This window comes from Heptranchias perlo, chromosome 34 (assembly GCF_035084215.1).
Source record: "Heptranchias perlo isolate sHepPer1 chromosome 34, sHepPer1.hap1, whole genome shotgun sequence".
Lineage (NCBI taxonomy): Eukaryota > Metazoa > Chordata > Chondrichthyes > Hexanchiformes > Hexanchidae > Heptranchias > Heptranchias perlo.
The window spans coordinates 22,671,863-22,698,065 of record NC_090358.1 but is presented as its reverse complement, the minus strand read 5'-3'; the positions used below and the strand labels follow the sequence as shown (position 1 = coordinate 22,698,065).

At 40.5% G+C, this 26,203-nt stretch overlaps 1 protein-coding gene across 4 annotated transcripts in view; it reads right to left on the bottom strand.

The window, feature by feature from the left end:
- The window catches only part of znf710a (zinc finger protein 710a), a 29,413-nt gene extending 6,277 nt beyond the window's left edge, over positions 1 to 23,136 (bottom strand). Inside the window, exons 1-4 of one of the 4 annotated variants that reach the window (XM_067971595.1) lie at positions 22,874 to 23,136; positions 16,304 to 16,428; positions 9,622 to 11,070; positions 5,103 to 5,294 (exon numbers count right to left, since the gene is read on the bottom strand). In XM_067971595.1, coding sequence (XP_067827696.1) covers positions 5,103 to 5,294; positions 9,622 to 11,031 — 1,602 coding nt within the window. In that variant the 5' untranslated portion in view covers positions 11,032 to 11,070; positions 16,304 to 16,428; positions 22,874 to 23,136. Of the gene's footprint in view, positions 1 to 5,102; positions 5,295 to 9,621; positions 11,071 to 16,303; positions 16,429 to 22,601; positions 22,621 to 22,873 lie in introns of those variants that run through there. The other 3 variants (XM_067971594.1, XM_067971597.1, XM_067971596.1) reach the window with 3 other exon arrangements.
- Between the last annotated feature and the right edge of the window lie 3,067 nt (positions 23,137 to 26,203).

The following is a 26,203-nucleotide window of genomic DNA, read 5'->3' as shown; positions in this document are numbered from 1 at the left end:
AAGTTACCAGAGGGCTGCCTGGACCTGTGGATTTGTAACCTTGCATGAGGCAGTGCTTCAAGAACTGAACTTTTTAAATAAATGTTCTTTCTTTAAATTCATTCCTGGGGTGTGGGAAGAGACAGGTAAGGCCACACATTGCCCATCCCTGTCAGTGGGCCTTCTGTAGTGAAGGAGTGAATCACTAGGTTGTAAAAACAGTGTAGCCTCACTTTGAAAGCCACAAACTTAAAAAAAAATGTAGCAGAACAGCAAATGTGATCAAATAGTTTGTTTGTATTGATACAGTTCTAAATGTACTGGTTGCAGAAGTTGACTAACTACAAAGTATTTTTTGATGAACTCGAGTAATCTAACAGTTACTGATCAGGTGACAGCTGGCACTGGTGCTGAGTGTTGCTGCCAACACTCGTGTAGACCGGAATGGATAGAGATAGCAGCTTCCCTGAAGGATATTAGTAAACCAGTTTTTAATGACAATCCTGCACCAAAACAGTAATTTCTCCCCCTCTGGTGTCAACCCACAAATTATCCCATTTATTGAATTCAATTTCACAACCTGTCCTGGTGGGATTTGAACTCTTGACCTCTCGGTTGCTAATTCAGCACCACAGTGACTTACACTACCATACACTCATACAGCACTTTTGTCCGACAGGACGTGAAATTAAATTCGTAACATTTCAAAGAACCATGGCTGACAGGACATATTGCACTAAATGAATGTAGCGCATGCAAGAAAATAAAAGTTTACAGGTATATCTTAAGGCGGTGTTGTCCAATATGTTAAGCCACATGTGGTTAATTGCATTTTTGATTAGTAAATAAAAAATCAGTAATAGATACCGTCGTTGGGCATGTGATCTCAATACTCAGTCGCATGGTGTATGCCATTTTGTGTGTTAGTTGGTAACGTGGTAAGACGAAAAGCAGAGGGTGCGAATGTTTTTTGATTGTTGAGTGCTTTACTTTTGGTTTCTGAATAGCAGTAAATGTTTAATATACACCTGACATACATTTACCTGTATTGTATAAATGTGTGTGAGGCATTTTCTACTAAAATTATTACATGTGGCTAGTCAGCAATTTCTATTGTGCAACACTTTACGGTCTTTACAGTAGAGGACACTAAGAATATCCCAATACTGGACAAACAGGGGGCTCTGGGGGGGGGGGGGGGGGGGGGAGAGGGGGGAGGAGCAGCTAAGTACAATTAAAATCACTAAGGAATTGGTACTCAGTAAATTAATGGGACTCAAGGCGGATAAATCCCCTGGACCTGATGGCTTACATCCGAGGGTCTTGAGGGAAGTGGCAGTAGGGATTGTGGATGCTTTGGTAATAATTTTCCAAAATTCTCTGGACTCGGCAAAGGTCCCGGCAGATTGGAAAACTGCTAATGTAACACCCTTATTTAAAAAGGGTAGTAGGCAGAAGGCTTGAAATTATAGACCAGTTAGCCTAACATCTGTGGTGGGTAAAATTTTGGAGTCTATTATTAAGGAGACAGTAGCAGAACATTTGGATAAACATAATTTAATAGAACAAAGTCAGCATGGCTTTACGAAGGGGAAGTCATGTCTGACAAATTTGCTCGAGTTCTTTGAGGACATAACGTGCAGGGTGGATAAAGGGGAACCAGTGGACATAGTGTATTTAGACTTCCAGAAGGCATTCGACAAGGTGCCACATAAAAGATTATTGCTCAAGATAAAAGAATCACTGGATTGGGGGTAATATTCTGGCATGGGTGGAGGATTGGTTATCTAACAGGAAGCAGAAAGCTGGGATAAATGGTTCATTCTCGGACTGGCAACCAGTAGCCAGTGGTGTTCCGCAGGGGTCGGTGCTGGGTCCCCAACTCTTTACAATCTATATTAACGATTTGGAGGAGGGGACCGAATGTAACATATCAAAGTTTGCAGATGATACAAAGATGGGAGGGAAAGTGGAGTGAGGAGGACATAAAAAACCTACAGGGGGATATAGACAAGCTGGGTGAGTGGGCGGAGATTTGGCAGATGCAATACAATATTGGAAAATGTGAGGTTATGCACTTTGGCAGGAAAAATCAGAGAGCAAGTTATTATCTTAATGGCGAGAAACTGGAAAGTACTGCAGTCCAAAGGGATCTGGGGGACCTAGTGCAAGAAAATCAAAAAGTTAGTATGCAGGTGATCAAGAAGACCAACGGAATGTTGGCTTTTATTGCTCGGGGGATAGAATATAAAAACAGGGAGGTATTGCTGCAGTTATATAAGGTATTGGTGAGACCGCACCTGGAATACTGCATACAGTTTTGGTGTCCATGCTTAAGAAAAGACATACTTGCTCTCGAGGCAGTACAGAGAAGGTTCACTCGGTTAATCCCGGGGATGAGGGGGCGGACATATGAGGAGAGGTCGAGTAGATTGGGACTCTACTCATTGGAGTTCAGAAGAATGAGAGGCGACCTTATTGAAACATAAGATTGTGAAGGGGCTTGATCGGGTGGATGCGGTAAGGATGTTCCCAAGGATGGGTGAAACTAGAACTAGGGGGCATAATCTTAGAATAAGGGGCTGCTCTTTCAAAACTGAGATGAGGAGAAACTTCTTCACTCCGAGGGTAGTAGGTCTGTGGAATTTGCTGCCCCAGGAAGCTGTGGAAGCTACATCATTAAATAAATTTAAAACAGAAATAGACAGTTTCCTAGAAGTAAAGGGAATTAGGGGTTACGGGGAGCGGGTAGGAAATTGGACATGAATTTAGATTTGAGGTTAGGATCAGATCAGCCATGATCTTATTGAATGGCGGAGCAGGCTCGAGCGGCCGATTGGCCTACTCCTGCTCCTATTTCTTATGTTCTAACACTATCTTTTGGAAAAGTAACATGAACTATCTGCAGTTCAGAAGGACTGAAAACTGTTCTAATGATTATATGAATCACAAAAACAAGGCCCAAACAAAATTGAGACAAGGCTCCTGTCTTGCAGTACTTTGTAATTTTAACAATTCCAATTCAGCAAGCGATTCTGGTTTCTACTTAGCATGAGTCCTGCAACAGCTCCCACTGTCCACAATGTCAGATTAATAAGTCTTTGATCACTCAAGTTCATTAAACAATACTTTGTTGGTGATTAGTAAATTTCTATAACTAGTACACCAATTTAGAATTGTATCAATAAAGAGAAACTACTATGAAAAAGTTTATATTTTGGTTACATTTTCTGTTCTATGTTTTTAAAAGGCTTGTGCTGTTCAAAAGTAAGGAATACAATACTTATCCATTTTTGGTACCCAATGCTCTTGAGGTGCTCCCAGCTCAATTACTCAATGGGCCCTGTGCAGAACCTCAGCACCAATCTCAAAGGAACACCTCCCATTATACCATGGTGCATTTCTAATCTTATTCTTGCCACTCCTAATGCCCTTAAATTTGTCAAATTAATACAGTGGCAAATTGAGAGCAGCGTACTGTGACCTGATACTCACAAGCTAAGTGTAAACTACCCAAACTAATTTCACACAGGCTCATTAGTTTGAACTAAATTTGACCCAGGTCACCAAAAGAAATATAACATAGCATAATATTAGAACAGGTCCTGAAACCCACCCTCATGTCCTAAATACCACACGAACCACCTCCCCCCACCACCCAATTCCTCTGTACCTTCAGACCCTTCCTACTCTCCATATTCAGCTAACAAATCACTATAGGAATGCTACTTTAGGGACAGAAAAGGAACAAACATGGGAAGGACACAGCCACATATTACATGATTTAATCAGAAGGAAATGATAAAACTTCTAAACAATCCTTATTTTTCAAACATAGATGGCCATGTTTACCCGGCACCAGCTAACACTTCCCTCTACAGAGCAGAGAAAGGGTGAGAATCAAAACCCACCACTGAAGACCGTCCTCTGGCTAATCAACGCCATCTAAAATCGGACATGCATCGGTAGGGCAATAAAAAATCACAAAAGCTCCTCCTGGCCCCCAAAAAATCTTCTGGCAACTGCCGGTCCATCTGCATACACGCCCGCCCCCACTCCCATGTTTGGCTCCCCACCCCCCCCATAACGTGTTACTTCTGGATTTCCTGCCCCCTCTCTCCAGACTGGTAAGCTGCCTGTGAGCATTTGGCCGGCATTACAGAAATGGTGCCCGGCCAAAAAATTGATCGGACCTCAGATTGATTCCATTGGCTGGGCAACGAGCTGCCTGATAAATATCATCCCATGTGTTTACCCAATAACTTTTCCAAAATGCAATTAGTTTGCAGTTTTTTTTTCACATTCTGAGGAAAGACATAATCTGTCCCACTGGCTGACTTATACTATGTCTCCGAACTAAAAATTAAATAGTTGGTAACATATGAAACTGTGAAAAATTCATTCTGCAGCTGGTTTTCAAGCCACTTGGAAGGAACTCAAAAGAAAGATGGAGTGATTGGAGGGGGGGGGGGGTAGAAAGAGAAAGATTGCATAAAATGCAAGGGGAAGAGAGGGAACATGTGCAAGAGACAGCATGAGCGACACAGACTGAGTCAAAGAGCAAGAGCTGGAGACCGAGACAGATACACACGATAGACTTACACAAAAGGAGGAGTGAGAGTCAGAAATAAACCAAAAATATAGATAACAAGGGAAAGAGGCTAAATTCCAACATAGTTTCTTTTCTTGCATTATTGTGGTGGGCAGGTGTCAAGCTGAACATATTCCACATATCCTTTGAGGTTATCCATAGGGAAGCTGGCTGAACATGACAATTACAGGGATCAGTCTCGTTCCCATTACAAATACCTCATTCAAACTCAACCACCAACTTTCAAAAGCATCAAGAAGCTCCTTTTCTAAGGTAATTTTAAATGGCTAGCCAACCTCTCAGTTTCCTCCATTTCCCTGTTGTCGTCTCCCTAGGTTGCCCAGAGATGGTAGCTCATCCTGTTTCCTGTCAGTACATCTGCAAATACTTGCCATCCTCCAGTTGGTTTGGCTCCTCACTATTAATTTGTTCTAATACTGTATATACTTGCAGCCTGTGTCTCAACTCTACATCCTCCCCATTAGTGAATAGAAATTGCAAAAAGTACCAGTATGGTATCTTTTTCTCTTACCTTACATTTAAATGGTTTGACTGGTGAATGAACAATCATGTGGGTCTTCAAAGTCTGTTTCTGAACAAAAGTTTTAAAGCAGATGTGGCACTGATAAGCTCGGACGCTGGTATGAATCAGCATATGCCTCTTCAGGTTTGCTTGAAGGGTGAATTCACGTCCACATACCTCACACTTGAACTCTTTTACTCCCTAATGGAGGGGGGAAATGCAGCAGGTAAGACTGTGCCTTTATTATTTAGAATCATTTGTTATTTCAATAAAAAGGATCACAATCCATTAATTTAGCAGGCCATTTGAAATACAAATTGACTTACTCCTGAAAATGATAAAATGAAATCAGAGCTACAAAATGGAAAGTGCACGTGGGGAGGAGCAATAAGAAAAAGAAAAGCAAATTGTTTCGGGAAGGGATGAAATTTTTTTTAAAGTGGCTGCAAAGAGGCTACCGCAGTGTAGCAGTATTGGTGGGGGGGGGGGGTTTAAAATACATTGTTCCATGGAGCGGTGAGACATATTCTTGCCTCCGCAGTGCCTATATAGTGAGTTGGTGATTCCAACCATACCACCAAACTGTGTTCAGGTTCTGCCACACAGCAAAAGCCCAGTCACTTCGGCTCAGTGGCTAGCTAAGAAACAGATTCCTCTTTGCTGGAGAAGGCAAGCAGTAAAGGAAGACAAAAAGGAGTAGAGGGAAAAATATAAACCAGAATCACTTTGCTACTGGACCCCTCCAAGTGGTCGCAAATAGAATTTTGGATCTGAAATGAACGCTAACTTGACTCCAGCCAGTTGCCTGCAAGAGAATGGTTTGAAATTATGCTGCAAGTTAAGCTGAATTCAGAAATACTGATGCTGAAGATTGGAAAAAGAAAACTATCTGAAATGCACAGTATGAATGCAGCACTAGACAGGCTGTTCTAAAACTCAGTGACTTTTCCAAGAGGCATTTATGGTAATTTAAACAAGTTAACAACTGCACTGTGCTGCGGTTAGAACCCTGGATGAGAGGAAAAAAAAAAGTACAATCAGATCTAGATGCAGTAATAGAAATGTGCCCGCATCTGGGAGATGACATTTAATGTAGATAGCTGTAGTGTTATGCATATGGCTGGGGTTAACACCAAGCATGTACATACCACGCAAGGCTCTGATCTAAAGTCTATTGAGCAGGAAAGAGACCTACATGTTTACAGTACATGATCTCTAAAAGGTCATGATCAGTGCCACAAGGCTATAGTAAAATCTATTAAGAATATTGGAATGTATTGCAAGCATGATTCAATATAAAATTAAAAAGCACCATAATGTCTTTGTACAAGAGCTTGGTTCGGCCTTATCTAGAAAACTGTGTCCAGATTTGGTCCCTCATATGGTGGGTGATCAAGGCCCTGAAGAACGTTGAGAAGAGGGCCATTAGATTGAAAACTAGCTTAAAAGCCCTTAGTTATTACGATAGCCTTAAAGAGCTTGGTCTTTTTAATTCTAGAAAAGCGTAGACTTTGAGGATATTCGATAGAGGTATTTAAAATAATAAAAGGGACTAGACTGTCTGTGGGTAGACTATTTTGAATTAGGTTAGGAAAAATCTAGGGACATGCATACAAGTTAGGTAAGCATACAACTAGGCTAGACGTCAAGGGGTTCTTCTTTTCGAAGATGATCATCGACCTCCAACAAGTTGCCGGCTCACGCAGTGAGTTCAGATTCGCTGCAACCATTCAACAGGGAGCTGGAGGAGTTCCTAAGGCCGATACAAAAGGTAGGTGGGATGTTGGATGATGCGCTTCATGGTCACTGTGGTCTCCCGGAACCAGTCGTGATCACATTCAGGGTCGGAAAGGATTTTTCCAGAATTCTTTTTTTCCCTGAACTGGCCGAGAGTCTGTTTTTAAATCTGGTTTTTTTGCCCCTCTCAGGAGATTACATCACTGTTGGTGGGTGAGAGTAATGGGGAGGGCATGATGCTCAATTACAGCATGATTGCACTGAACAAGCTCGGTGGATCAGCTCATCTTTTCCTGTCCGTCATTTGCGTACGATCCTATAGAATTCTGGCATCCAGAGCAGGCTGCAAGTTTAAGATCAAGCACAATGACCTCTTCACTCAAAAAGGTACAAGGTGTTGCATTAAGAGAAAGGTAATTAGACTGTAAGGTGAAGCAGTAACAGAAGGCTATGCTAGTAGTTAGTTCTCCCACTAAAAAAGTGCAATTTTTCTCCAGATCCAATCCCTTTCTTTCAGATTCTCAGTCTCCATTACATCTGTCCCAATGACTACTTTCCACAGTAAGACTTCTGAAATATCCTGTTTCTTCTAAGGTTTTTTCCCTCATCCACAGCCAACCCATTCCCTACATGTCTACTTTCATCTCCTCTCAACAGGACCCTCCTTGACTTGAACTTCCTTTCTACTAGCCTCAGCATGCACCACCTACATCATGACCCCCCCCCCCCACCCCATCAAACCAGGTGGACCATTCCCTCCAAGATATCTACATTCATTCTTCCATCATCTGCATTCCTAACTGTTTCTCCCTTGCACTTTCCCATGCAACGATAGCAGATGCAACACCTGGCTATTAATTGCTTTGCACACCATTTTCTGGTGCTCTCCTTCCACTTTTTCTAGCAATTTATATGTACTTCCTCCAGTCTAGAAATGCCACACATTACTCAGTGCTGTCTCCATAATCAGGGAGATAAAATGCAGACAGAGTTTGCCGAACATCTCAGTTCCTGCTGCAATTATGATCCTGGCCACCCCATGGGTCGCCTCTTCAACTCCCCTCCCACTCTAAACCTTTTCATCTTTGCTCAACACAAATTTTACGGCAGAAGTTTGCCTTTCTTGTGGGCACTCAGCAGCCCTCTGATCTTAACATTGATTTTATCACACCTTAGTTGTCTCCCTTATCTTCCTGTCCATTTCTCCCAATCACTTTCTATTTTGCTGCCTTCCATTTCAGCTTTGTTTAAACTCACTTTTTGTCTTTCTCATACCTTTCCACAGATTAAGATCAGACTGATAAGTTTGTATCTCATTCAGGATTTTTCACCCATAGTTTAGTTTAAATCTATTCCTAAATTATCACATTTTTTAGCAGCTGCTCTTTGTACTAATCAATCATGAAACATTCTAAAGTTGTATTTGACAATGACCAGCGACCTTCACTCTAACCTCCTCGTTTTGGTCAGTCCTTCAAACAGAGTCCTTACTTTCCCTTTCCAGTTCTGATGAAGGACCTTCACCTGAAATATTAACCTAGATATTCTTTCAGCCGTTAATGCATTATTTCAACATTTTCTATTATGGATTTTCAGCATTTGAAGCTTTTTTTTCCCTTTTATCGAACGATATGAATTGCAACAAAGACAGTCCATGTTTCCATTTATGCTGAACATTCTAAGTGCAGAGCTCCCATCAGTAGGTGCTGGCGGGCTTCACAAATGAATCTGTATTCAGATTGCTTACTTCTATCACCTTCAATTTATTTTAAAACAAGGCCTAACTTCAAAAAAAGAGTTCCAGAGTTCTATTAAGCTTTGTTCGACAAGAAGAGCAGAAAAATATCGATGGGAGATTCTGTTTAAAATTACTTTCATGACATCATAACCAAGAGAAGCAGGATGGTGGCAGCTAGATTTGATGGCCCTGTTATGATTCCCCCTTCCCCCCCCCCCCCCACTTATCCTTCCTGCTGTGGACCCCTTGAGATAACTGACTCATGCTGGAATACAGTTCCACAGGTAAGGGAACCAAAACATAACTTTGCTCATTATCCCATAGTGTGGGGGAGGAGAAAGGAAGAATAATTGAAATACCCATACAACATTTTGGAGTCTTTTTTCAAGGTTACGGCACACAGCAAACACAGTAAAAGTAAAAAAAAGAGGCTTAATATAAAACTATACTGCATCAACCTAGCACAGTTCCAATTCACAAGTATATACAGTATTAGACAGTCCTTGGTATGTAAATACTAGATTTAGTTCCGACACACAGAACCAATTTGAAAGTAAATCAACAGAAGTTATAAGCAAATTAAGTTGCTAGTAGTTCAAGCTATTGCAGGGTCAGTGTGATTACTAAATATGGCATTAACTAGCAGGACCAAAATTTATGCAGTTCCATTTCTGCAGTGTCAATGTCCTCTGGTATTGTGGTTGGCTTATTTGTTCTAACGCTGAAGAATGTTCAGCTATAAAATTGGCAAATATGTTACTTTGATACCATTTAGACAGCCGTCCATTCCCAACTGGCTTAAGTAATAATAAATCCACTACATTTCAAGTGAAACAATTAGAGCTTGAATCAAAGAGGAGTGCGTTTACACCATCTCAAAAGTAGTCAGCTAGATTAGGAAAAAAAAGACAGCCATACCACAATGAACATCAAGAATAGCATTTAAGGTTCATCCATCTTCATTCTTGTCCCCAAGGTTCTGCAAATCTTTACTGACAGGAATCCCTTTGATAGCAAATATGATTTACAGACAGAACAGTTGAATAGCCTTACCTTGTGTGTAAGCGAATGCTGCTTAAGGTGATGAGGCTGGGTAAATTCCATGCCACATTCAGTGCAGACATATGGGCGGATATTCTGATGTTTCATCATGTGGTTCTGAAGCTGACTTCGATAACTGAAAGTTTTGTTGCACTCTGTGCATTCATATGGTGTGGGACCTTGATGTGCAACAAGGTGTCTCTTTAGCTGAATAAGTGTCACAAAATCCAATCCACATTCAATACAAACATGACACCTGCCATTTTCATGCTTTGCTTCGTGGGCCTTCAACTCACTGGGATAGGCAAACCCACGGCCACAGACTCTGCAGCTGTACGGTTTGATGTCACTGTGCAGTAACATGTGCCGTTTAAGGTGGCTCGTCTGTGTGAAGGCTTTGTTGCACACCTCACACTTGTGTGGTCGAATGCCTTCGTGTGTAAGAAGGTGCATCTGTAAATGACTTGGCTGCTTAAAAAGCTTGTGACAATGTTGACATTCATGAGGCTTAATGCCACTGTGGCCCAATATGTGAGTGACCAAGTTATATTTGGAAGTGTACGATTTTTCACATAATCGGCACTGCCATCGTTTCTGCCCTTCCCCAACATCGATACAATAGGAGTCATCAATCTGTACATTAATGTCCAACCGATCAATTTGAGCTCTTCTGTTTCGATCCTCCTGCTGAGGAGCAGACATCTCTGCTTCATATGCCACTTGGCCTTGCCATACAAAGTTACGGTTCTCCTCAGTCACCGACTCTTCTGCAAATTGTTCTTCCATTTCGCCTAAAGTCGGCGATTTATTCGTTTCAAAATAGCTGCTCATGAGCTTTTCACCTTCAGTGCCAACCTTTTCCTGCTGATCAGCGGAGTTACAGTGGAGGTTTTCCTTATAGTTTAAAGGAAAGGCAACCGTCTGAACACTTTGAGTCCTTTCACGAAGCGGACGATGCATTTGTTTCCTTTTGAAGTTACTTATGTCAATCATTTTTATTCCATTTCTGTACAGAACGCTATTAGACTGAATCTCTGCATCATACTCCACCTCAACAGTTTCTTCTTTACAATTCTCGTCATTTTTTTCAGCGTGTACTAGCTTCACAGGCTGCCTTTTCCTCCTCCTCGCTTGCCTTTCGAAAGGTATAAAGCCATTCTCCACTTCTAAACTTTCCTCCTCTTGTTGTTCAAAACATTCTGATGTGTTCATCTCATCCAGTCCAGGGCTTTGCTCTGTTGTCATGTGTTCAAGTACAGTATTTTTATTAATTGATGCATCTGGCATATGATAAATCCCATTCTCTCTGAATGGAAAGTTAAAAGGGCCATTCTGACCAACAAGACCCAAAGCAGCTGCTTGTGCAAAGGATAGAATCACAACAGGATCTGTTTGAGTTCCAGTATTTACAAGGTGATCCATGACTTTCAATACATTACCAACCGTTCCCCAAAGAGATATCTAAAAGAAAAGTTAACGACAAATATACCAAGTCAAAAAAATTAAAGATCTAACATGTCAATTTGCTGTTTTTAAATTGGTTTTAAAAATATTTTAAGGAATAGTAAAAGAGTTCTTAGTTTTATTATAAAATATACACTACACAATAACCAAAAATCTCTCTATACATTTTTCAATGAAAAAGTAATTTATGCAAACTAGAGCATCAATCTCATAGGGCCCAAAGTGTGCAGAAAACAACTGCGACAATAAAGTGTACAAGTCTCTCAATTTTCCAGTTAAGTACTAGTTATGCATTTTAATACAAATTTCTGAAATTGTTGCAATTGGCATCAAGATCAATTATACTGAATTTATACAGACATTTCCTTATAAACAGCACTAAACGTTCCAGATCCCAAAACAGGATTGGAGATGCAATTTCCACACTGGATCTAAAGTACAATTTTCCATTATCTTTCAGTTATTTGTGTACTTGCCTCTGCACCAGAAGGTTTTACATTCAAGTCCCATTTGGGTCCATACGCAGTATAGATATACGTAATGTCAAAGGGGCACTATCCATTACATACAATGATGGTCTTATCCAATTTTCCTGCTGGGCATTAGAATAGCCTGTGCACTCATTTGGAGGAAATAACCTAACATTTTTCCCACTGTTTCCAAGAATATACCCTTAGTGCCCTGCTTTCCCACAGGATCCCAAAGTGAATATGTAAAACTAATTTGGGTACCCGTCAAAATATTAATTTTAAATCTAGTGATTCCCATTTTGCTCCTTTTAGATCTATGGTACAGTTTGCTTTCTGGAGTTTGAATTCTCTAAAGCATAGACTATAATACCAGCTTGATTGTACGTCAGAAAGCATTAAAATGGAGAAGCAGGATATAGAATGTAATCTCAACTGGGCCACTTAATTTGGGGAAAGGTGGACAGGAAAAAAAAAATCAAGCTCCAGTAGGAAGGGAAAAAAAGATGCCCTACTCCCGCCCTGGCTGAGATCAACTAGCTCATTCCCGCTTCACAGTTTTCAAGTTTAAAGGTTTAATTTTTTTTTAAAAGAAACTTTTGTTCAACACTTCAATTTCCCTTCACTGTAGCATGTAGCTACATCAACAGGAACATTTTGCTTACTATTCATAACTAATGCTTCAACCACAAGTTCACATACCAAGGGTACAATTCAGAGGAGAGAGAATATAGAAACACTCAAGTATTAAAATATAATCAAAATGAAGCAACTCTGGAATCTTGTGGTCACACAACTGTACCACACTGTCCAATCCTACAAGTCTACTACTGCTGGTGGCCCATGCACCAAACAGTATGAAGCGTCTCACTTCAGAATCAACAAAAACCGACAGTTCTGCAGCAAACTAGCCTCCAGCTGACGAAAGACAGAGCACCATTTACAGCAGCTTTTTTTAAAATGGACCCAGTGATGATACTAGAAAGATTTGGAACCCAATGCTACAGGCTAAATAAAAACAGGTGTAGATAAAAGACAGGGCAGAGCGGTGGGCGGGGTGGGGGGGGGGGGGGGGGGGGGGAAGAAAAGGGGAAGGAGAAGGAATAAAAAGTTAAAGGAAAATGTGGTTTCATAAAACCAGAAATAAGAACCTAGAATCAGTGCAGTACTCCATATTCTACATTAGCTACAAATTTCCAGCCCTCCCCAATAAGTACAGAAAAGAAAAATCCCAGATTCTTCCAGCAAGGGTTAATGCAGACACAATTGGTACATTTTCTTTCTTGGTAGTAACCAATTGACCAAAATTCAAGAGTAGAGATCAGCATAGTATCATAGTAGGATACAGCACAGAAAGCCATTCAGCCCATCGTACCAGTGTTTTGAAAGAGCTAACTTTTAATCCCACTCCCGTGCTCCTTCCCCAAAGCGAGCAAATTTTTTCCCTTCAAGTATTTATCCAATTCCCTTTTGAATGTTATTATTGAATCTGATTCCACCACCCTTTCAGGCAGTGCATTCCAGATCATAACAACTCGCTTTGTAAAAAAAACTTCATGTTGCCTCTAGTTCTTTTGCCAATTGTCTTTAATCTGTGTCTGCTGGTTACCAACCTTTCTGCCATTGCAAACTGTTTCCCTTTATCTACTCTACCAAAACCAGCCATGATTTTGAACACCTCTATTAAATCTCCTCTTAACCTTCTCTGCTCGAAGGAGAACCCCAGCTTCTGCAGTCTCGCCACATAACTGAAGTCCTCATCCCTGGCACCATTCTAGTAAATCTCTTCTGCACCCTAAGGCCTTGATATCCTGCCTAACGTGTGGTGCCCAGAATGGAACACAATGCTCCAGCTGAGGCCTAACCAATGTTTTATAAAGCTTCAGCATAACTTCCCTGCTTTTGTACTCTATGCGTCTATAAATAAAGCCCAGGATCCCATATGCTTTTTTTTTTAAAAACAGCCTTCTCAACTTGTCCTGCCCCCTTCAAAGATTTGTGTATGTGCACCCCCAGGTCACCTGCACCCCCTTTAAAATTGTACCATTTAGATTATATTGCCTCTCCTCATTCTTCCTACCAAAATATATCACTTCACACTTCTGTGTTAAATTTCATCTGCCCATTTCCCCAGTCTACGTCCTCCTGAAGTCTGTTGCTACCATTGTTTACTGCATTTTCTAGTTTCGTGTCATCTACATTCTTTGAAATTATACCCTGTATACCAGAGTACAGGTTATTAATATATATTAAAAAGAGCAGTGGTCCTAATACCAATCCCTGGGGACCACCACTGTATACTTCCCTCCAGTCTGAAAAAAAAAGAGTAGACAAACCAATCTTGAAGGATTGTACCTTTGCTACAAAAATCTGAATACCTCAAATGATATGGGGAAGCTTTTTTTTTTTGAGGGGCATGAGTAGAAGGGGGCAATATAGGAGACTTCTTTCGTTTTCCTCCCATCCTCTAGAGAGCTTTGATTCCTTGCTGGTCAGAGTCTATAGGTGCTAGTCACCTTCCGGCATCATGTCAAGTGGCCATTTTTCACCTATAAACTGTTGGTAGGCCATTCTACTGTGAGAAGTATCACAGCCAAATCCAATTGTGTCCTCACCTTTCCAATGTGACCGCTGGACAGCAATCAGGATCTGGAACTCTAGCTGATAGTGCCTTTGGGCTGGGAGGAGACAAAGGGCAAATGTAGTGCCCCTATTCTTGCCCTAGCTAAAATCAGCTAGCACTAGCTCAACACAGATTGGGGATTAATCCATGCCAAAAATAGGTGGTGAATTGCAGGACACTGCAACTTCACAAACTTTTTATACCAGATGTTCATTTGGAGTTCTCTTTTTAAAAAAAAAAATAGGTACACGTCAGCATAGTTCCAAAAAAGTCCCTCAACACTTCGTTCCACACTGAGGTATAAAAGGAGATCTAACAGGAAGGGCTTCTGAACTTCCACTTCCTTTTACATACCCCCAGGAAGTTCATACATCATTGGTGACAGGGGTGAACTTTCAGTTCATTAGAATGCTGGTTACAATGCACTTTGGTTTGTAGCAGATTAGATATATTACTGTTTGCATATTCACGACACATGCTTAACAGTTATATCAGGACTACTAATTCAAATTTAGAGAAGTCCTTGAATATTTACAATAGATTACAAAAGAATATTTATACTAGCTAGAATATGACTAAAAAATTAACACAACAGCATTTCTAATAAAGTACATGATATCAATCTGCTGTACAAGTATGGGTTTTCAGTCCATACAATAAAAAGGAAACAACTATGACAGTCTGAGATTTATCAATATAAGGGACAGTGACAAGACAGGATACCAACCTTGCTGTGACTGTACCTTGCAACAAATTAATTCAAGGGGGTTAGTTTACAGTTGGGTGCATGAAGGCACTAAGAAACCAAATATATGCCTCACTTCAGGAAGAAAGATATCACCCCAAGAAAAGGGAAAGGAGGAACCATAAGTAGTTTACAAAAGGAGCCCATCAGACCGATAGTGTCTGTGGCAGCGTTCTGCTAAAGCAATCCAAAACTAATCGGACTGCCCTGCTCTCTTCCCCATAGCCTTGTGTCTTCCTCGACTTCAAAAACACCTTTAACAGTCTCTCAGAATAAAGAGGAAGGTACTGGAGACACCATAAAAAGGTAAATAAAAAAAAGTTTTAAATTGGTTTTAAAAAACAGCTGGCATGAACTGTGTTAGTTATTCTACTATTGTCAATTCACATTTAAGTAGAATAGTTATGCACTCAAAATGCAATATCCATTATTGCCGAATATCCACTTGCTTAATGACCAGTAATCAATCAGAGTCTACTTACTGCAATGGTAACACTTATGCAAATTCAACACAAATAGAAAGTGAGGGTAACTTAACTGCAGTGCCTGAGGCAGCAAACTGAAACAACAAAAATTCAGACTTTTAAGTAGAAAGGATACCAACCCTAGATCAAAAATACTGTTGTGTGGCATTATCAAAGGGAGCACCTCCACTGTGTTAGTCTCAGTGGGATCAGTATTAAATTAATAATCACGTACTATTGATGTATATTTGCTAAACTATAAATACTTAGAATTTTTTTTAAAACTTCAATCATTCTCTAAGTAAACCAATTCTAACAAGGAGTAGATACAACCTTGACTTTAAATCACTGGAGCAAATCTATTCCACTTTAGTGTTAAAACTTTTATCTGGCACTGACCTAGGGGTAAGTATTTCCCATTCAGGTAGAAATCTACATACCATGGCATTTTAGAGACTACATTTTGAACACCAACTTTAATAACACATTAGGGTTTTTAAAGAGATGTCTAATTGGCCAATTGAACTGTTGCATAAAGAGCAATAAAACTTGTCACCAATTATATGCTTTAACAAAAGTCAACTGCACGTAGGAAAAGTTGTGAAATTTCCAACACTTGAGAAAGTACAGCAATCCTCACGATTGTTATAGAAAATGTGCAGCTGATGGAGTTACATTGTCTAAAAAGTGGAAAACTATTCCAATCCAGTGTCAAACATATTTAACTTTTCAAAAACTTGCCGAGTTTTCATTTTGGAATTGATGAGATCGATGAGTCTTCTCCACTATTTTTACAGCAGCATCAACCTGTTTATTTTAGACTGGTTAGCGCCTCTTGAAATAACAAAGAATTTCACACAAATTTGTAATTTCAAGGCCAAAATAAATTTCCACTCAACTTCCGGTTTAAAAAAAGCATAGAGATTCCTACCCCCAGAGTATCTCTGGTGTCGTTAGGCAAACAAAATTTAGTGTTCACATGGTACAGGATACCTCAATACGTTTCTCATAACATCCAGAAAATCTTACTCCAGAAGTGTTTAGGTCAGGCAGCAACTGTGGAAAGAGGAAGGTAGGGTTAACGTTTTAGATCAATGACCTCTCGTGTACCTTCCTCTCTCCACAGTTGCTGTCTGACCTGCTGAGAGTTCTCAGCATTTCCTGGTTCCTTGTTTCAGATTTCCAGCATCTGCAGTATTTTGCTTTTAAACATCTAACTCTTCCTGGTAGGATTTTGTTATGACTATAGTCAGAGTAAGAAATTCGCAGCAACGTCTACAGAGAATATAAAAAGGTACTTATGTGCTAAATCTCCAAAATCTACATCCATCAAGTTATAGGGACCACCAGATGTGCAGCTTTATATCAAGACCACACTAACATATTTTGAACATATAGAATTATCAGTAAAGCTTGAAATGCCCATTCCTTTGTGTTGACATACTATACTGGACGAAGACATGACACGAGGTATTCTTGCATGTCTTTCTTTTTAAAGAAGAATAATATGGAGGGGAAATGTTTGACATTCTTTTCAATTATACTTCATTCCCATTGCAGTCCTCCCCTCCCTTTTGATGCTAGACAACTATGAAGTTTATCAGGCATTCCTGCTCTTTTTTTGTTTATCATCCCGTACATCAAATGTTCTTGTATACAGCATGCCAAATGGAAATCAGATACCAAAACTCTCTGGTTAGAAAGTTATAATTCTTAGCAGTTGGCGATCCAATTTGGTTATCATACATGTAATGAATTTTGCCAATTAGCTTTTTTTAGGTGGGTAAAAAGAAAACAGCACTATTTGGCTTATCCACATCTTCTAGTCTCACTCCAAGTAACAGGTTGTTACTTGGTAGAACTCTGCATATGTCTTTTAAAACTAGCTTTTACCCCATTTATAAAAGCAGCAGAGATTAAGCCCGAAGTGCTGGCCGTTGAAGATTTTGCCACTACATCAGTTGCTTAGCAACAGTCCACCAAGAGATTTTGATCCACATTTACACAATACCGACTCTGGATTTACTCTGGAATCAGCCTAACTCAAGCAGATTGGGGCCATTTAAATATTGATAGGGTTTAAAAGGTTTGTTATCTTGGACTAGCTTCCACACAAAAAAAATCTCCATCTGAAAAAATAAAATGGTTCAAGTCTATAAACAGATCTTTGGAAAATCTGCAGCATTTCTTACTAAATACCACGGCTGAACACAGTCTTTAGGATGAGGCAATGTTTCTGGTTGCAGGAGAAAGAAAACACAAAACAACAAAGAGGTAAACACTAGGATTAAAGAAATAACTATGAATCCAGCCAAGACAAATTTCAAAATACATCAGAATACCAGTTGACTATTTCTAACTCTAGTGTAGAGAACAACCCACAAAAGTACAATTTTTGTACTATAATCAAAAGTATTTACTGCACTATTGAATCTATTATTTCTACTCATTTGGATTTAAGAACATGTGCCAACTTAATCAGAAAATGAAAGTTTACTTTGTAAATGCAAACATCAATCTTTGCTTATTCCTATCTTACTAAAACAACATAACAGAATGGACATAAGAAAATCCAACTTTTTCCTAAAAAAATGTATTAAACAGGAAGTAATTTTGTTTGGGGAGCAGGGTGCTCAGACAAAACTCAAGGAACTTATAACGACCATCATAATCCCTGAGATAAGATTACCCTGTAATCTTTTTCCAAATACAATAGTTAACAGCACCTCAGCACTGCAACCTCTACCATCAAGACAGACAAGAGCAGAAATGTCATGGAAACAACATCACCTCTAAATCACAAAGCACCATGACTTGGCCATGCATCACAGTTCCTTCCTCATTGTTGAGTCAAAATCCCTACCCAACACTACTGTAGGAGCACCATCAGCACAAGAACTGCAGTGATTCAAGAAGATGGCCCATCACCACCTTCTTGAGACAAGTAGGGATGAGCAATAAATGTGGCCGTGCCAATCTCTCCAACAACAGGAAATCAGAAATATTTTAAATACTTTTATTGCGGGCGGGGGGGGGGGGGGGGAGCAGAAATGCCAACGTGCTCCATATTTCTGATCTATTACATCCACACATAGCGAATTGAGTTACACTGTAACCAATTTGTTTATACAGTGATAATCCATAGGTGATTTCCAACACAACAATGTTATGCAGCAGACTACTGACTTTTACTAATTAAATAAAACTAAAACCTCCCTTGTAGCTCATTTCAGAGCTGCATTGATGCAGGTCTGTATGAAGATTACCTATCTTTTTGTTGCAGATGGAAGAAGATATCAAAATATCCTAAGAAAAAAGGGAGGGAGTTTTATCCTTTTAAAAAAAAGTGTACATTTGAACTCAACTGATACAAGATGCTACTCTATGTGACAAGGAAGCTGAACGTGTTAACGGCAAAACTGTCAGTTATCAAGACTCCATCTATACTGTGACTTGTAATTGAAGACAGTGAACCAATTGATGAATGAATCTGCAATCTCATCCTTTAGCCCAACTCATCTATCTTGAATTCTCTGGCACGTACAGGCAATCACCCATTATTTATTTGATCATACTCTGGGTAATATCACATTCTGATCGCAAAGGGATAGTGTGGAGCCACTCGATTGAGGATGCCTTGATAGGCTTTATAGTATTGTCCCGTGACAAACAATGGCTCACACTGCACTTTTCTCAGTCACAGCTAAGACCAGTTCTAGTTTTGAAGAGAAGTCACTTTTTGGGAAAATTCTATCACAAAGAATGTATGAAACTAATATCTATATTGTAATAGAGAATTAAACACTCAATTCAAAAGAATCAAACCATGATCTCAACCAGCAACTCATGAGCATATCTCCAATTTCCCAGTATAGTACATTTTCCTTAGTATAGTACATGGACCATATGTTACCGTTTGATGCACACTTATCTAAGTAAAATAAAGCTAACACTGACAAATAGTAGTATTTTATCTTTTGAATATTGAAAATTTACATCCAGATTAATTTAATTTTAAGCATGAAAAATCAATTAGAATGGTACTCAATGTTCTACGGGCTTTTATCTCCAACTTACTTTATTCAAATCCATTTGACAGATCTGTATCCCTATCAGGTAAGTCCTCTTTAGTCTCTAGCCATTGATGCTAAGACTGTGTGTTATGTTTTTTGGTCTTTCCTACCCCTCTTGCTTTAATTTTTTTCCTAGATGAGTCCAAACACTATGACTTCTTAAGTATCTTCACAGCTTTAAAAAACCAAGGTAAATTTTCAGTATCTCAGGCATGTTAATGAACAGAAAAGCCTTTCCATTACTTTGGCTACTGGAATTATCCTGCAGCTTCACAAGATTTTTCTTCCATCTATGAAAAACGGTGGCATCACATCAGACTTTGTTTCAGACATGAGCTATTAAATTAATTTATTTAACGATCAAGTAAACATTTACAACAAGTACCCAAAGGGTAGTCAAGGAAGGGAGGGGCTGAATAGGAACAAAAAAGATCTTCTTGTGGAGGCAGAGAGTATGGCTGAGGTACTAAATGAATACTTCGCATCCGTCTTCACTAAAGAGGATGCTGCCAATGTAGCAGTAAAGGAGGAAGTAGTAGGATAGGATAAGATAAAAATAGATAAAAAGGTACTTAAAAGGTTAGCAGTGCTCAAAGTAGAAAAGTCACCTGGTCCAGATGGGATGCATTCTAGGTTACTGAGGGAACTAAGGATAGAAATTGAAGAGGCTCTGGCCACAATCTTCCAATTCTCCTTAGATATGGATACGGTGCCAGAGGACTGCAAATGTTACACCCTTGTTCAAAAAAAGGGGAGGGGGATAAACCCAGCAATTACAGGCCAGTCACCTAATGTCGGTGGTGGGGAAACTTTGAGACAATAATCGGAGACAAAATTAATTGGCACTTGGAAAAGTATGGGCTAATAAAGGAAAGTCAGCACAGATTTGTTAAAGGAAAATCATGTTGGACTAACTTGCTTGAGTTCTTTGAAGTAACAGAGAGGGTTGATGAGAGTAGTGCGGTTGATGTGTATATGGACTTTCAAAAGGCATTTGATAAAGTACCACATAATAGGCTTGTTAGCAAAATTAAAGCCTATGGGATTAAAGGGACAGTGGCAGTATGAATACAAAATTGGCTAAGGGGCAGAGGCAGGGAGTAGTGGTGAATGGTTGTTTATCAGATTGGAGGGAAGGATGCAGTGGTGTTCCCCAGGCATCATTATTAGGACCACTGCCCTTTTTGATATATATTAATGACCTGGACTTGGGTATAGAAGGTATAATTTTGAAGTTTGCAGCTGACACCAAATCCAGGAATGTACTGAACATTGTGGAGCATAGTAACAGACTGCAGGAGGACACAGACAGACTGGTGAAATGGGCAGATACATGGCAGTTGAAATTTAACGCAGGGGAGTGTGAAGTGGTGCATTTTGGTAGGAAGAATAAGGAGAGGCAATATAAACTAAATGGTACAATTTTAAAAGGGAGTACAGAGGGACCTGGGTGTGCACATACACAAATCTTTGACGGTGGCAGAACAAGTTGAGAAGGCTGTTAAAAAAGCATATGGGATCCTGGGCTTTATAAATAGAGGCATAGAGTACAAAAGCAACGGAGTTATGCTAAACCTTTATAAAAACACTGGTTAGGCCTCAGCTGGAGTATTGTTCAATTCTGGGCACCACACTTTAAAAAGGATGTCAAGACCTTGACAAGAGTACAGAGAGATTTACTAGAATGGTACCGGGGTTATGTGGAGAGACTAGAGAAGCTGGGGCTGTTCTCCTTACAGGAGAAGATTTGATAGGTGAACAAAATTATGAACGGTTTTGATGAGCAAAATAAGAAGAAACTGTTTCCAATGGCATAAGGGTTGGTAATCAGAGGATGCAGATTTAAGGTGATTGGCAAAAGAACCAGAGATGACACAAGGAAGCATTTTTTAACGTAGAGTTGTTATGATCTGGAATGCACTGCCTGAAAGGATGGCGGAAGCAGATTCAATAGTAACTTTCAAAAGGGAATTGGATAAATACTTGAAGGGGAAAAATTTACAGGGCTATGGGGAAAAAGCTGGGGATTGGGACTAACCGAACAGCTCTTTCAAAGAGCTGCCACAGGCGCAATGGGCCGAATGCTCTCCTCCTGTGCTATAACATACTATATTATCTGGCTCCTCAAAAGGAAAATAAAAGTTGCAATCTCTATACTGAACAATTACTCTTTTGAATTAATGTTTTATATACAAAGCGATGATTTCTTATGTGTTTCTTAAAACTGCACTGGAAAGTCTAATCTATCTTTCTCTCAAGATTCCAACCAATTCTCTCAATTCTACATGGCTCAGTTTTTTTTTTAAGTTACCGATCTGTAAATTGTTTCTGGGGCTCCCAGGATTTAAATAACTGAACTTAATTCAAAAAGGAGATGCCAGTCATACCCACAACTGATTTAATAACAGCATTACTAACATTTGAATTACATGGCTTGGTTCCTTTCTCAAGCCTTGAAGACAACTGACCATACCTCAGCATTTGTATTGGTTCAATCTGGGGCAGAGTTTCTGAGTACATATGTTTTTTAAAAATTGTTTATGTATTGTGACTTTGATTTGATAGCTGTCTCTTTAAATCCAACGAGACAAATCGTTATCAACAGGTACTGTACTTCAACATTCAAATTATAGCCAATGACATGTAAATAATTCACTTACGATCGCTCCTCTGGTACCCATCTGCTTTGTATGAAAGTATTTTTTTGGTTTCTGCAGCAATTTAAGCACAAACCCTTCCCCCCCATCCCAAAATCTCAACATTATTCAGGAAAATAAAAAAGAAAGCCTGAATAGAGAGAGGGAAAGAAAGAGAATGGGAACAAAAGAGAAAGAACTACAGAAAGGGAGTGAATGAAAGAAGAGAAGCTTTGAAAAGAGAACGCAGACAGCTTGCATACAGTGCGCACAAAAGAAAGCTGAAAAGGAGAGAGAGACGTAGAAGATAAAAAAAAATCCTTCTACGACAAATAACAAATTAAAAGAAAAACATTTTTCAGGCTGCTTCAAAAGTAACATCACAGGCAACTACATCTGAACGCAACTAACAAAAGAGAAATTAATTATGACAATAGAAATGCAAACATCTTTATTAAAAGATGAAAAGCTCCTTCTCTTGGTCACCAAATATGCTAAGTGTTTTTTTTTAAGGAATTACCGAGTTGGCAAAAAGTTGGCTCATTTCCCCCTTCTGCAATTCCTTGAAACCAGAAGCCCTGTCTCTTCTAGGATGAGTTTTCCTCTCTCTCTCTCGCTCTGCTCTGTGGAGACGCCATTTATTCGCGCTATGGCATGAGGGAATGTGGAAGTGAAAGACATGTTTAATACGGGGGAGGGTGGGAGAATTCCCCCCAACTTATAGCACCCACTGCCCATCAAACACACAAGAGGGGGGGGGGGGCAACCGGCACTGAGGCACAAGGCACTAACCTGGTCAATGGAGGAGCCGCAGGAAACACCCCGTCGTCTTTGCCTTTAATATGAAGCGAGTGAGAAAGATCCGCACCGTCTGCCGGAAGGAAGGAAGGAAGATGGGGGGATGACGTTGAAAGGAATAAAGACACCGGAGTAAGCGGCAGGGCCGCCGCCGCCGCCGCCGCCCCCCCTGGACCGGGGCCTGTGGGCCCAGCCCGGGCCTGTCCGCCCGCCTCACTTTGTGTTCTCAACCCCCTTTCCTCCCACCCGCCCTCAGCGGGCTTTATTTAAACGGTTTCCCCTCCCCACCCCACCCCACCCTCCCTCCCCCCCCCGGGGCGATTCACCTCACAAACCGGGATCCCATGTAATCCCCACCCCCCCCGGAGGCCCGCTCCTTGGCAACTCAGCTCCACCCGGGCGTCGCTGCGGCCCGAAAGAGAAACTGAAAGGGGGCGGGAGCGCCAGCTGACGGCTTCCCCTCAGCCGTTGACATGGCGGATGGAGCCCGGTTCTATATATATTTTTTTAAACACTCTCTCTCTCTCGCTATTCAAACCCCGCTGCGCCTCCGACGCTCGCCCTGACAAAGCGCCCGCCCGCCCGCGACACCGACTGTCAATTGGGCCAAACAACCGGTGTGTGTGATGGGGGGGGGAGGGGAAGAGAGACAACCTAACCTGGCCGAGGCAAGCGAGTGATTGACAGCCCCGCTCATCCAATCGGCGGAGCGGCGGCTCCGTGGAGCCGCGGCTGTGGTGACGTCGGCCACCAATCACTTTGCGGCAAGGGCGGGAGTTAAAGTTAGGTTGGACGGGAGGGTTGTACTGCGGATGTCGGTGTCTGGTGTAGGTCAGTGGTACAGCCGCTCATTGAGAGCGGTGTCCACAAATACTGTACAGCCCGATCGATGTGTGTATATATATATATGCACACATGTATATTCATTGGACAGTGTAAATGTATTTACAAAATATATTGAAGAAATAGTGTAACAGTTTACATATATATTCATTGGGAAAATAGTGTAAAAGTATATATATTAAAGAAATAGTGTAAAAGTTTACATATATTCATTGGAAAAATTGTGTAAAAGTTTATATAGACAAATAATGTAAAAGTTTATATAGTATATAAAAGTATATACTAATTGGACAAAGAGTGTAAAAGTTTATATATATTTTTATATATTGGATAAATAGCATAAACGTTTATATATTTATTATGTATATTCATTCATTGGACAAATCGTATAAAGGTTTATATATATAAAGCAAACAGTATAAAAGTTTATACATATATGGACAAATAATGTAAAAGTTTATATCTTTTTAAAATATATACTCATTGGACTCATAATGTAAATGTTTATATATTGGATAAATAGTGCAAATGTTTATATATTTATATATATTCATTCAATGGACAAATAGCTTAAAAGGTTATATATATATATATATGTATACATTTCCATCCCTTCATGATATAACTGATTTGAGTTTCCAATCAGAAAACTTCAGCACATGAGGATTCAGTAAAGCATGAGGAGATGCATTCAATTAAATGAAAGCTTTTCACCTCTAGTGCGAATTATGTTCAACTGTCATTTTAGTCTAAAGACAAACATATTTAAGGCATTGGTAGCAAATAACATTGGAGGGAGACTACGATTAGTGCAAGTACCAGTTTTTGTCACCATCCTATTCGACGTTAGTTTCTGAAGTAAACCACAAATGATCCCAAATTACGTGACATATAGTAATAATAATTTATCAATTACCATATTTCATATTTACAAATTTTTAAAATATTCGTTCATGTGATGTGGGTGTCACTGGCAAGGCCAGCATTTATTGCCCATCCCTTGAGAAGATGGTGGTGAGCCGCCTTCTTGAACCGCTGCAGTCCGTGTGGTGAAGGTTCTCCCACAGTGCTGTTAGGTAGGGAGTTCCAAGACTTTGACCCAGTGACGATGAAGGAACGGCGATATATTTCCAAGTCGGGATGGTGTGTGACTTGGAGGGGAACGTGCAGGTGGTGGTGTTCCCATGTGCCTGTTGCCCTTGTCCTTCTAGGTCTTCGAGGTTGTGGGTTTGGGAGGTGCTGTCGAAAAAGCCTTGGGGAGTTGCTGCAGTGCTACCATCCTGTAGATGGTACACACTGCAGTCACGGTGTGCCGGTGGTGAAGGGAATGAATGCTAGACTGGTGGATGGGGTACCAACTAAGCGGGCTGCTTTGTCCTGGATGGTGTCGAGCTGCTTGAGTGTTGTTGGAGCTGCACTCATCCAGGCAAGTGGAGAGTATTCCATCACACTCCTGACTTGTGCCTTGTAGATGGTGGAAAGGCTTTGGGGAGTCAGGAGGTGAGTCACTCGCCGCAGAATACCCAGCCTCTGACCTGCTCTTATAGCCACAGTAATTATGTGGCTGGTCCAGTTATGTTTCTGGTCAATGGTGACCCCCCAGGATGTTAATGGTGGGGCATTCGGCGATGGTAATGCCGTTGAATGTCAAGGGGAGGTGGTTAGACTCTCTTGTTGGAGATGGTCATTGCCTGGCACTTGTCTGGCGTGAATGTTACTTGCCACTTACCAGCCCAAGCCTGGATGTTGCTGCATGCGGGCATGGAGTCCTTCATTATCTGAGGGGTTGCGAATGAAACTGTGCAATCATCAGTGAACATCCCCACTTCTGATCTAATGATGGAGGGAAGGTCATTGATGAAACAGCTGAAGATGGTTGGGCCTAGGACACTGCCCTGAGGAACTCCTGCAGCAATGTCCTGGGGCTGAGATGATTGGCCTCCAACAACCACTACCATCTTCCTTTGTGCTAGGTATGACTCCAGCCACTGGAGAGTTTTCCCCCTGATTCCCATTGACTTCAATTTTACTCGCGCTCCTTGGTGCCACACTCGGTCAAATGCTGCCTCGATGTCAAGGGCAGTCACTCTCACCTCACGTCTGGAATTCAGCTCTTTTGTCCATGTTTGGACCAAGGCTGTAATGAGGTCTGGAGCTGAGTGGTCCTGGTGGAACCCAAACTGAGCAGGTTATTGGTGAGTAAGTGCCGCTTGATAGCACTGTTGATGACACCTTCCATCAATTAAGTTATTCTGACACAGATCACTGTTATAATGTAATACTGTTATTAAAGATCTTTCTACAATTGTGCTAAAATATACTTTCCAATCACATTGGTACATTATAATCAAAACAATGAAGTTGGTTTAAATTGTTTTATACAACTGCTATCCAAAAACCATCAGTTGCCCCAAGGATTGTCTCTTTTTGTCTTTGTCCGTTGCCTCCCTCAGTTCAAGTTCTTACCTTCTTTGCCTTAGT